Source organism: Chaetura pelagica, unplaced genomic scaffold, assembly GCF_000747805.2.
Source record: "Chaetura pelagica isolate M959 unplaced genomic scaffold, ChaPel_1.0 scaffold107, whole genome shotgun sequence".
Classification (NCBI taxonomy): domain Eukaryota; kingdom Metazoa; phylum Chordata; class Aves; order Apodiformes; family Apodidae; genus Chaetura; species Chaetura pelagica.
The window spans coordinates 1671353-1683855 of record NW_009953979.1 but is presented as its reverse complement, the minus strand read 5'-3'; the positions used below and the strand labels follow the sequence as shown (position 1 = coordinate 1683855).

At 45.9% G+C, this 12503-nt stretch overlaps 2 protein-coding genes across 2 annotated transcripts in view; both read left to right on the top strand.

Annotated features, from left to right (window-relative positions):
* FBXO16 (F-box protein 16) overlaps nucleotides 1-3727 on the top strand; it is a 31913-nt gene extending 28186 nt beyond the window's left edge. Inside the window, exons 7-8 of the mRNA XM_010002184.1 lie at nucleotides 1169-1394; nucleotides 3660-3727. Of these exons, the coding sequence (XP_010000486.1) occupies nucleotides 1169-1394; nucleotides 3660-3727 (294 nt within the window). The remainder of the gene's footprint in view (nucleotides 1-1168; nucleotides 1395-3659) is intronic.
* Nucleotides 3728-9861: 6134 nt separating this feature from the next.
* The window catches only part of ELP3 (elongator acetyltransferase complex subunit 3), a 96874-nt gene continuing 94232 nt past the window's right edge, over nucleotides 9862-12503 (top strand). The window contains exons 1-2 of the mRNA XM_010002183.1: nucleotides 9862-9880; nucleotides 11584-11683. Of these exons, the coding sequence (XP_010000485.1) occupies nucleotides 9862-9880; nucleotides 11584-11683 (119 nt within the window). The remainder of the gene's footprint in view (nucleotides 9881-11583; nucleotides 11684-12503) is intronic.

Here is a 12503-nt window from a genome sequence, read left to right as displayed (position 1 = left end):
ATTTCTAAAAGAGAAAGTAACTCAATATAATGTTTACATCTTCAAACTCAGCTTATATATGTCACCCTAATTTTAAAAGGATAGCCTGGCTTTAATAGTTTATGCTTATCTGTCTCTGTGAGCTCTAAAAATGAGCAACCAGCAACACAGGAGATGAAAAGCAAGGGACAGTCAGCTCCATGCTGCAACTACTACTGCTTCTATGGTATTGGGCTTTTCTTGCTTGGACAAAAAAGCTGCAGCTGCTTTTATTAAACTATCTCTGTCACACTTCAAGGACTGCTAAGAGCCTGGACCTCTTTCTGCAGTTGTATAATCACTGGCTTTTCTTTAGGTTGATATTCAGCAGTTGCTGGATTGCTTATTTTTAAGTAGACAATTACGCATGAAGCACCATATATCTGCCACTGCTGCCAATTCAAATAATGGAAAGGGGAAAGGGGCTGGCAGGGATTATAAACAGCATTGACTTTTCTGCATAACCATTTTCCTGTGGACACTAGTTTCACATAAGAATATCTGCCCACATTGCTTTTTAATGAGTTGCTGTGTAAATGTTTGGTTTTGTTAATGCTTGTTCTCTATTCCTACCAAATCATTTGCATCGGTCAAAAAAAAAAAAAAAAAAAAAAAAGCCAAAACTGCTGCTCTGCAGAACCCATGCATTTTGAATACTTGAGATCTTTGTAAGGAATAAGGAATAAATAATCACTGTGTAGCTAAGATATTTTTTTTCTTAGTTTTATCCTGTTAAGTAAAATGTGGATTGAACAGTATATGAAAATAAACTTCATCCTTTACACTGTGAGACTTCAAACAGCAGGCAAGGCTGGGATCAGTCCCAGTCATATACACGGGAGAATTTCTGCATTTACATATGAATTGATGTGGAGAATCAATTAATGTGGGTTTGGCTTTACTAGCATCAGTTTCCAATTGGGTTCTTTTGTCCTTGAGGTAAAGTTATACCAGAGCCCAGGTTACTGCAAATAATGCATATTAAGCTTGTATCATTTACAAATATCATCTAGGGCTAGCATTTGGGAATATAATTTATAGAATGTATATAGAATGTATAGAATTTACTGAAGTTCTCAATAGACTTCAGTGTTTTCAGTCCCTCTGGGGCTGTTGGGATGTTATGATACTTACTACCTTCTCTCCCTAGCTGTCATTTTCTGCAGATCTTGAGTCTGTTCCAAAAACATCAGTTCGTCCCAGCTGGGCCACTCACCAGTCAACTGGGAACCTGCCCTCCAAAGCCGCAGCAAAGACCCTGGCCCAGAATTCCCAGTGGAACGCCGGGATACGGCCAGCACCTGTTCGAGCTCCAGTGCCAAAGCCACGTGAAAGAGAAAAAAAAGACTGCACACGGATGAACACCAAGTCTCCATGTTAGTATGCTGCCCAGTTCCAGGTGGAGGCTATTGTCAAGGTTGCCAATATCCAAATTCAGGGCACAGAGGGAAGGCAGTGGTGCTGGCAATGTATTTCTGTAGGCCAAGGAGAAGGCAGTCATTCCGGATGGTGGGAATCCAGATGACAGTGATTTGCTGCATCAAAAGAGAACATACGGCCAAAGACGTCACATCCAACACTTGCTAGATCAAACTGTCTGTCACGACTGTCGTCTTAGTGTTGAACACTGGCATGGGCTTCACATGGGTTTAACTCATTAATATTCAATGGCAGAGCAAGAGATCTTACATCAGAAATGACACTGGGCTCAGGCTGAGGTCCATGGCTTCTGCCAGGTCCTGGAGAGATGCCAGGAGGAGCTGGTACGGTAGGGTTGGAATCAGAGCATTCAGCAAATGATAGGAGAGAGCAGTCAACTCCAGGGAGACAACAGCTGAGAAACCAGCTGATCTGTGAATGCCTTCCCAAAATAAGGAGGCAGACTGACATGATCAAAAACAATGTTATGCCATTTCAGTCTAGGGTTTGCTTGGGCATGAAGACCTCACTACTTGATACACCCAGCACCTCCCAAAGGTCCTCAGTGCCTGCAGCTGGCTGGGAAAGTATTTGATGTCTTTCAGGAGCACACAGCATTTGTGCAGACTTTGGTGTAAGTCCTGCTAGTTCATAAGTGGGCTGTCCACTTAAGGATTGCCATTTGTGACTCCTGATAATTTTTTATAGCATAGGAAGGGATGTGGATAGAGAACCTGGAGTGAACAAAGGAACACAGGCTTCTGATGTGATACTGTTAGGACAGACAATAAAGACAATAAAAGGGTAGAGTGAGGGGAGCTCCTACAGGGCAGCAACTATCCAGTAATTACAGATGACCCCATCTAGAAGGAAGATAATAGAGCACATGGGGACCTCTAGCATCCCTTTGGATCTCCCAGGCATCAAGCGTTTTTAGCAGGTGCATAGGCTAACCCCCAATGAAGAGGACCCACATTGCAAATTCATGATCACAAATCCTTCTGTGGGAGCTGAAAGAATCCAAACACAGATGAAGGATGATATTTATAGGGGAAAGCACTGGGGTGAGAAAATGGAAAACGCAGAACTGCTTCACATAGGAAGCAGTAGATAAATCTATCCCTGTCGTAAAAGCCAAGAAAGGAAATCATCAAGCTCAGGCTAGAGGGTTGCAGTGCCACATATTTCTAAAGCAATACAAGGTATCTTACAAAATAGGGTCCTGATCCTGAAGTCACATTGCCTGGACAGAGCCTTAGGAAGGTTTCACACTGGACTGAGGCCAAGTCAAGAAGAGTGTAGGCTCTGTGCCTTGGCTGTGTTATCGGTTGTTCCAGTCAATCACGGGAATTCCAGTGTTGTGGCTTCCCAGGAATGCAGCACTCAGCTCTGCTGTCATCCAGGAGACACTGGGATGGGACAAAGGTGTTTTTTGTGTCTCTTAACTTCTGTGAATCAATCTGCAACTGCTGTTGAGGTGAGGTTTTGTGCTGTCAAAGAGGATATGGGTGATGGAGGCAGGGAAACTCCTGCAGGGAAGTAGTCACCCAGTGATTATTAATGATTCTGCATGGGTGGAGGATGACATGTAGCGCCCTGTCTGTGATCTCCTGCAGTCACCGTCTTCTGCATGATAAGAAATGTAAAAACTGTGCACGAGGAAAGTACTAAGGAGAGTGGGGGAGCAAGCTGCCCACCAACACCATTGCTGTAGTCTGAAAACTACCGGTAAAGTATCCCTGAGGGACTGCATTTCGATTAGGGGCAATTTGCAAAACTTTCTGTTTGTTTGTTTGTTTGTTTTTGGTTTTGTTTTGTTGTGGTGGGTTTTTTTTGGTGGGTTTTTTTTTGCATCAGAATCACAAATCCCATCTTAATTCCTGCAGTGACCTCTCCTGGACCTTTGTGATCTCTGCCAGGCTTTTCGCAAGGTAAATTTACCACCTTTAGGTAGTGCTTCAGCTGGACTTTACCAGGGCGTGTAAGCAGATTGTCAGAAAGGAGGGCAGGAATGGTAAAGATGTTTTGACTGAGTGATATTTTCTCTATAATGAGATGATGAATGGAAACCGTCTTTCCATTCAATCCAGATTTGTAAAGGTATTTGAGGTATTAGATGCCAACAATATCCCAAGGACTGGCTGAGTAACTAAATAGGTTTAGAATCTGAATTATCTGACTAAATTAATGTCTGATTCTTACATTATTTCTCTTTCATCTAGCATCTCCACTTTTTGAGGCTCAACCTTGGCACATTCCTCCATCTAACCAAGGATCTGACACAGAGTAAAGGAGGATCCAGAGGATCTTCAATCCCAGCAGAACAGAAGTTCATCTGCATGGCAGGGAGGAAATTACAGCAATGTTAACTGAGTCACAGGCTGTGCTCAGTGAAGAACAGCTGCTTTTGAGTCCTTCATAAGGACCCAACTTACTTTTTTTCAACTAGAAAAGACTTTCTTCATTGTCCTCACCAATGAGGACAATGCAAAGAAATGGGTATGGAGATCCTGCAACTATTCTCACATAGGTTGGCCAAAAGAAATTCTGCCATCAGAAAAAACTTTACTGTGAGGGTCACAGAGCACTGGAACAGGCTGCCCAGAGAGGTTGTGGAGTCTCCTTTGCTGGAGACATTCAAAACCCACCTGGACGCATTCCTGTGTGATGTGCTCTGGGTGATCCTGGTTTGGCCGGGGGGTTGGACTAGATAATCTTTCGAGGTCACTTCCAACCCCTAAGATTCTGTGATTCTGTGCCTTGCACCCAGTTTAGACAGAGACGTGTTGGAGCAATAGCTTTATATGTTCTTTGGAAGTACTGTACTTGATGCAATGATTTCTGCTGGTCTTTGGAATCTCCAGGTGGGATCTCCTAGTTCCAAACTGGAGCACAGCCTAAGTCTGTTTTCCTGTTGTGCTTCTCAGCCTGATTTCCTGTCACTGCTGCTCTCAAGCTGGTGCTATATTTTTTTTCTGGGTATGTTGGCTCTGCAGAGTTCACCTAGGCTTTTGACCATGGAGACACTTCTGTCAATCCTTGCTAGAACTGTTGGACCTCATGTGAGCTTGTCTGTGTGTCACTGGGACATCTTGGGGCTTTACCCACAGCTTGAGCTTCTCTGTGAAGCTTTGCCAGTGAATTACAGAGGTGGTCTGTATGTGTGGGCACTGAGGGGACTGTGGAGGACAAGGAAGCATTACCAGCCACCTGAGTGACAGAAACTGATGTGATCCCTCAGCTGTAACCTACAGCCCCTGCCAAATCAGCAAGACTGTGAAGAAAGCACCACAGCATGCAAGGGAAAAGCCATTAGTATGTGGGAGAAAGGAGGATCAGGGAAAACTCTTCCAGAAAAATCTTGTTAAGGCTGTACTGAAGGCAGAATTTCTTTCTCATGTTAACCAAGGCAATTCCATCTTTTCAATCACAGTAGTGACAAGGAAATGAAGTCCCACAGTCTGGGTTTCAGCATTTCAAATGGCTTTCTGTGGGGAGCTGGCACTGGTCTAATTATTAGAGAGACTGTAAATCATGTGATCTTATTTGTCTTTTTTACAATTAAGAAAACACCCAGTACATGTAATGAATAGCAGTTTTAAAGGATAAAAGGACTGAATGCACAGCAACAGTAACTTACTGCCTTATTGTATCCCAGAGGGAGAGAGCTGGGATAAAATAGGACTTTTCCACATGATAGGAAGAGTCACAGCACACCCAGGAATTCTCAACATTTAGAGACTAGAAATCATGTTTTGGAGATAATACCAACTTTGGATTGACAAAGACTAGGAGAAGACTTCTGCTCCATGGGCAGATTATTCTGCACTGTGTCACTGCAGTGTTTCAAGTATTTTGATGTGAGAGACATTGACCATTGTCAAGACCAGGCATGGGAGACAATGCACCATGAATCTTATCTGAAGGGAGAACATCCAGCAGGAGACTCTGCCTGTGGGGGTAGTTGGTCAAGTGCCATAGAATTATAGAATCATTTTGGTTGGAAAAGGCCTCTAAGATAATCAAGTCAAACTGAATGTGAATTCCAACCATGTGAATTCCAGCTCCAAATCAATTACTAGGTGACTCAGTACATCCTCCTCTCCCAAATTTTGTTCTTTCATTTTTCTAGTTGCCCTGAATACTTGGAGATTTCATCTCAACCAACATGATAGCCTAAAAACTAGTTAAGTCTAAGCTGGTCACCTCTCAAGCAATCAGCTGAAACAGGAACTTGCAGATGGCAATTATATCTTAGGATCATGCAACAGACCAGACTGGCTGATTTTTATTAAGAAAGCTAATTTTTAAGCATTTAAAGTGAGGTGGGGTAAATCCCACAGAAAACATTCATCAGCATCGTTCCCTGGTATTGCAAATCTCTCTTTATAAGCCTTTCCCACAGGAAACCAAGTTGAACTGATTACTTCATGGGTGTTTCCTTGGCTTCTTAAGTCTTGTTCCAGTCTCTTGTTCCACCTTTCTTTTTGTCTCTGTTAGGCAGCATGTAGCTTCTACTGGCAGCAATTCAGTGCTAGATCTGTGTTACCAACACAAATGGCTACACAAGGAAGTGATGTAACCCTGCAGAAATGGTTTTTATTTCCTCACCAATGAGTATACTCACTGAAAACATGAAGTTCCCAGGGTCTGAATGGTCTTGGAGCTGAGTGCTCAGGCATTGCTGCAGCCAGCATGACTTTGCTGCAGATCAAAGAATCACAGAATCATTTGGTCAGGAAGACCTTTAAGATATCAGGTCCAACTGTTAAGCCTGCACTGCCAAGGCCACCACTAAACCATGTCCCTCAGCACCACATCTATGTGGCTTTGAAATCCCTCCAGGGATGGGGACTTCACCACTGCCCTGGGCAGCCTGGGCCAGAGCCTGACAACCCTTGCCAGGAAGAAATTGTTCCAAATATCCAGTCTAAATCTCCCCTGGCACAACTTGAGGCCATTTCTTCTCATCCCATCACCTGTTCCTTGGGAGAAGAGACCAACTTCCCTCACTCCAACCTCCTTTCAGGGGTTTTTTAGAGAGTGAGAAGGTCTTCCCTCAGCCTCTTTTTCTCCAGGCTGAACATCCCCAGTTCCCTCAGCTGCTCCTCATCACACTTGTGCTCCAGACCCTTCCCCAGCTCTGTTGCCTTTCTCTGGACACGCTCCAGCCCCTCAATGTCCTTGTCATGAGGGGCACAAAACTGACCCCAGGATTTGAGGTGCAGCCTCACCAGTGCCCAGCACAGAGTGACAATCCCAACCCTTGTCCTGCTAGTGATACTAGCACTGATACAGAACACATGCATCTTAGCTGCTCATTATACATTTTAAGTCCTAGGCCTTCTCTGCTTTAAAACTTTTATTTATGATGCTGTAAAATAAATAACATTAATGTCCAGGAATGTACCAAGCCAAGTAGTCCATCCTTGAAGTAACAGCAGATCTACCTAACACCTTGATGTAACTCCTACTGATTATGTTATTAGAATAAAAATCTTCATACTTACAACACACTTTACAGTCATTCCTGAGGTTGCAAAATGGAGTTAGAATCTGAAATGGAGACAAAAGATAGAGAGAGACAGTCTCCACCACCTGCCTCTGCCACTGAGCTGCTGGCTGACCTCAGGCAAGCTGTATCCCTGTCTGTGCCCCGGGCTGCTGATCTGCAGAGGCAGATGGTTATTTACCCACCTTTATAGTGCACTTCCAGATATGCTGATAAGAAATTGCTAAACAAGTACAGAGGAAGGTTGTTATGCCTTCGCCCTTCCTTGTAGATGTGCATTTCCCTGCACTGCTTGGCATTTCCAGGTCCTACACAACTCTCATTAGCCTCAGCCTTTGATTAAAGAACTAAAAGTACCTTTTAAACCCCAGAGGCCAATGAATCAGCATTGCTGCATCTGAATTCCACCAGTACAAGCAAGATCAGAATGTGAGCCCTAGGCTACAGCCCTGCTCAGATGTGGGGAACAAACCCAAACATGCCAGCCACCCTCTTACCCAAGCTTCACCATCCATTTTTGCCCAAAACTCCACCTGCATTTCCCTGGTGTTCCTTGCCGGAAGCAACGGCAGAGTTTGGTTCTGTAGTTTGGCTTTGTAGCCAAAATGAAGTTTTCCTAATTATTGCTCTTCTGAGCTAAAGAAAAAAACTTGGGAAAAGGAATACATGTAACTGCAGTTGATGGGAGTTGCGTGTGGGAGCACAGCTGGATTAAAACAGAGGATTTTTGGAAATAATCAACTTGTGTGGTGAGATGGAAGATGAGTGAATGTGAACTGTTGCCAGGGAGGTAAAAGAATTCAGAGTGAAGTCTCAGCGGTGGCATTGGGGATATAATAGATTAAAGAACAGTTTCCAAAGAGCACAGAGACCTTGCAGCAAAGGGAAAGCAGCTAATGATAGTAGCTACATGCAAGATAAAAAGTTGCTGTAATAGGTGGATGGAGCCGATAACAAATGGAGAGCATGGCTCAGCTCACGTAAGGAAGGGCTGAGGAGATGAGGAGGCAGTGGCACAGCACGTAGGGTTGCGTCTGGGGGTTGTGGATCAAGAGGAGAGGCATGGGAATCAGTTTGAAATCAGTTGCCTTGCCCCTGCAAGTGTGCTCTTAGACTGGTGTGTGTCTGGATAGATGCTTTGTAGCTGTTTGCACAGCCCTTACCCTGATCACAGCCACTCTCCAAACCACTGACGAATTGCTGGTTAGCACAGGATGCTTGGGAGACCCCCGGGGAGGTAAAATCACAGGGAGAGACAGGTCCAGACATTGCAGAGCACTCCCAGCACATCCTGTAGGAAGGAAACTGAATTCAGCTCTCTAAAAAGCCCTGAAGGCAGGAGGGAGGTAGCAACTGGAGGAAATGGTATAAGCCACATTTTCAACCTCTCTCAGCATCCCTTTACATTTATTCCTGTAATTTAGTGGGGTTTTTTTTTTCTTTCTTTATGGTGGCCTGTTCTTCCCTTCTCCTCCTTTCCTCCTTCTCCTCCTCTGCAATCCTGTTTTCTCATGCAGACAGCCTCTCCTATCTCTTCACTGGCAGGTTCATGTTACTCACAGGAGATCCACCAGAATCTGCTGTTTGACCCATATGCCACCAGCAAGAAGAGGCAGGAGCTGGCAGCAACAAAGAGCAACAAACAAAAGCAGGTTGTTCTCCATGTGAGATGTAATTCAGTGGTGGAACTCCCTGTCTGGAGAAGACATAGATTTTGAAGCTTATGTGGGTTCTAGAAGTTAGTGGAAATTCACAGAAGGATTCTGAGCTCATTTCATAGGACCACAGGAGAATCTGGGCTAGAAGGGAACCTGGGAGATCTCTGGTTCAACTTCCTGCCCTGATCAGGGTCAGATGTAGGGTCAGTCCATGTTGTTCTGGGCTTTACCCATTTGGTTCTTCAAATCCTCCAAAGAAGGCAATGCAACCACGGTGGGTGAAGCACTCCCAGCACTGGGCTGGCCTGACAGTTATAAAGTTTATCCTTACATCCAGTTTGAACTTCCATCCTTAACATTTATGCCCGTTACCTACCATTCGCCCACCACACACCATTGTTTAGGTTGAAAAACACCTTTAACATCCTCAAGTCCAACTGTTACCCCAGCACTGCCAAGGCCACCACTAAACCATGTCCCTCAGCACCACAGCTACACAGCTTTGAAATCCCTCCAGGGATGGGGACTCCACCACTGCCCTGGGCAGCCTGGGCCAGGGCCTGACAACCCTTTCCAGGAAGAAATTGTTCCCAATATCCAATCTAGACCTTCCCTGGCACAACTTGAGGACATTTCTTCTTGTCCTGTTGTTTGTTCCCTGGGAGAAGAGACCAACTCCTCCTCACTCCAACCTCCTTTCAGGCAGTTGAAGAGAGCAAGAAGGTCTCCCCTCAGCCTCCTTTTCTCCAGGCTGAACACCCCCAGTTCCCTCAGCTGCTCCTCATCACACTTGTGCTCCAGACCCTTCCCCAGCTCCACTGCCCTTCTCTGGACACACTCCAGACCCTCAATGTCCTTCTTGTCATGAGGGGCCCAAAGCTGACCCCAGGACTCAAGGTGCAGCCTCCCCAGTGCCCAGCACAGAGGGAACAATCCTACCCTAGTCCTGCTGCCCACGCTAGTGGTGACACAGCTGCTGTCAGGGCCCTCCCCAGCTGAACGAGCCCTTTCCCCCCTCAAGCCCCCCTGCTCCCCCGCCTCCTCCCGCCCTGTGCTTCCCAGGAGCCCGCAGATCTCCAGGAGCCTTCCGGGGAGCGAGCTTTAGCCTTTGACCAGAAAACACCAGAAATCACCGCTTTTGCTGCCTCTGCTACCCCCTAGTGCCGCCCGGCCCCGCGGGCCCCGCGCATGCGCGTTAGAAGCCTCTGGCCGGGCCCGGCGGGCGCGGGGGCCGCGCTGCGGGGATTCGGCAGCATGAAGCAGAAACGGAAAGGTACTGGGGGGTGGCAGTGCCCGGGGGGTGGAGGCAGGCTGGCCTCTGTCCTCTCCCAGGAGCTGAGGGCAGCGGGGGGGGGGTTTGCTGCCACCCCCGGCCCTGGGCATGAGGAGCGGGGACGAGGGAACTTCCCTGAAAGGGTTATAAAAAGTTGTAACAGGAAAAGGCTGCCCAGGGCAGTGCTGGAGCCCCCACTCCTGGAGGTGTCTGAGAACAGCGCGGGTGTCGTGCTGAGGGACGTGGTTCAGCACTGGGCTACCTAGAGTTAGGTTCATGGTTGGACTTGATTGTCCTAGAGGTCTTTTCTGACCTAAACATTTCTGTGATTTGGGCATAACGGGAGGTCTGTGGGACCGCGCTCCTCATGCTTCCCCCAGCCTTGTGGGAGTGGGAGTTGTGGGGTGGGTGTGTGAAGTGGGAAAATGAGGCAAGGCCTTGCTCTCCCCCTTCCGTGTTCTTTTGGAGGCAGTTAAAGGGCCAACCCTGACCTTGCTTGAGAGTTGGAGGGCCTTGGCACCCTTCTGTAAGCTGCCTGTTTTCTCTTTCTGCTGCTGCACTGGGTGCTGCCCTTGGCACACAGAGTCATTTACATCCATATGGGTGCTCAGAAGTTTGCCTTCTTCCTGACCAGTACCCTGACTGTCAGACACAGAATGGGGTGCTGGGGGCAGGGCAGTCTGGGTGTTACTGGGCTTTTCCCTCATTACAAATAGAAAAAAATAAATAGGGGAAAGGATATGGGGCAGCAAAGATGACGCAGGGTATCATGGGACTGGTAGTGTTATGGTCTGTCCCACCTGCAGAGAGAGGCCAAGATGGGAGCATTGCTGCAGGGCTTCTCCTGGGTACATGCTGCTGGATTTCAGAACAGCTGGCACTGTCAAAAACATGTTGGAGCAGTTGTGCACCCAGCTGTGTCCCTGCAGGTGGCATTTCTGACAAGTTTGATGTGTTTATTTTGCTGTCCCAACACTTGCTAGTGTAAACAAGGCTGTGCAAGGTGAAATAAATGCACATTGCTGATAGGAAGTGTGGGTGGATCTCTTAACAGCCATGCCCTTCTTCTCCCAAAGCTGATATAGAAGGGCAGCTTGGGGTGGTTGGTGAGGGGCAGGGGGGAAGCTTTAAGGCACTGGTGGCACTGCTTGGTGCTGTGTACCCTTTCTGTGATGGAGAGGACTTTGCAGAGCTGGCCCCTTCCTTTGGCTTGCCCCACCATCTTTCTTGGACAATCTTCTGTCCCTTGGGATGTGTGCTGGTAGCATCAGACTTGTCTTCTAATTGTCTTTAACTTCCAATGGCTGTTTATTTTGACTGTTGTGTAGATTCCTTTTACATAAACCTTGAAGCATTCCAGGTCAGGTTGGATGGGGCTCTGAGCAACCTGTTGTAGTTGCAGATGTCCCTGTTCACTGCAGGGGGGTTGGACTAGGGTAGCTTTAAAGGTCCCTTCCAACCCAAACCATTCTGTGATTCTATGATTTTATGAAAAGAAGGTGGAGTTTGTCTTAGCAGTAAGTGAAAACCAGTGATACATAGTGGTGTCTGTTCAGGGAGTGCAAAATTCCCTCTGTAGGCAGAAGTTGTGGGAAATGCTGTAGCATCTGTAGATGAGAGGCAGAGCAGATGCACCTTGGTTGTCACAAGCAGCTAGAAAGCACTGACTATACACGTGGTTTCTTCTTCTGTTCCCATTTTAGGAGACCTCAGCCATGCAGAGCTGATGATGATGACAATAGCTGACATCATAAAACAATTAATTGAGGCTCATGAGCAGGGGAAAGATGTGAATCTGAACAAGTAAGTCACTGGAATGGCACTGAAGAGGTCAACCAGTGAGGAAGGTGTCCTGTACGTTCTCTTATGTTCAGGCTTTACTTTAAAATCTTTTCTCAGCCTACTGTTGTTTCTCTTATCTAATTTAAAATACCACCAATATTTGTGAACTCTGTGGTGATTTGCTACTTCTTTGAGACTGCTTAGAGTACAAAATGAGTTGTATTGGTGAAAAAACTGTGATTGTCTTTTTGTGTTTCCACCTTTGTTCATTCCTTGGTAATCCCAAAGTCAGTTCCATTGGGGACAGGAGAGTTTGATATAAGGATAAAGTTTAAATGTAGTATTCATAGCTGTGTGTTAGAAATTAACTTATTTACTGAAAGTTCTTCCTTCTTTACATTCTTTACATATGTTGAATAAAAAAACCTGAATTTGTCCCATTGTTTCAGTTTCATTTACAGGATCTAATTGCAGACTTTTTGCTGAAGCTGGAATTAACTGATGTGAATGTCTGAGAAATTAACTCCGCTGGAGTCTGTGGATATAGGGGCTAATTACATGGGGGAATTCTGAAAATAATTAAGTCTCTGAAAACTGATAAGCCAGAGTCTGTGGGCAGTTTTCACAGTGTTTTGATAAATCTGTATTTAAAAGAAAAATATACAGCAACTAAAAACATTGGCAGTTGTTATGTATCAACTTTATTTGGAGTTAATTTATTTTAGGTGTCTTAGTACTCCATGTAGCTGCTGGAAGGAATGTCTGTAAGCTTTGTAAATGATTTGCCTGGCAAGGCAAACTGAGAGAGCCTGCCCGTATCTCTGTGTTACTGAGCAGGAAT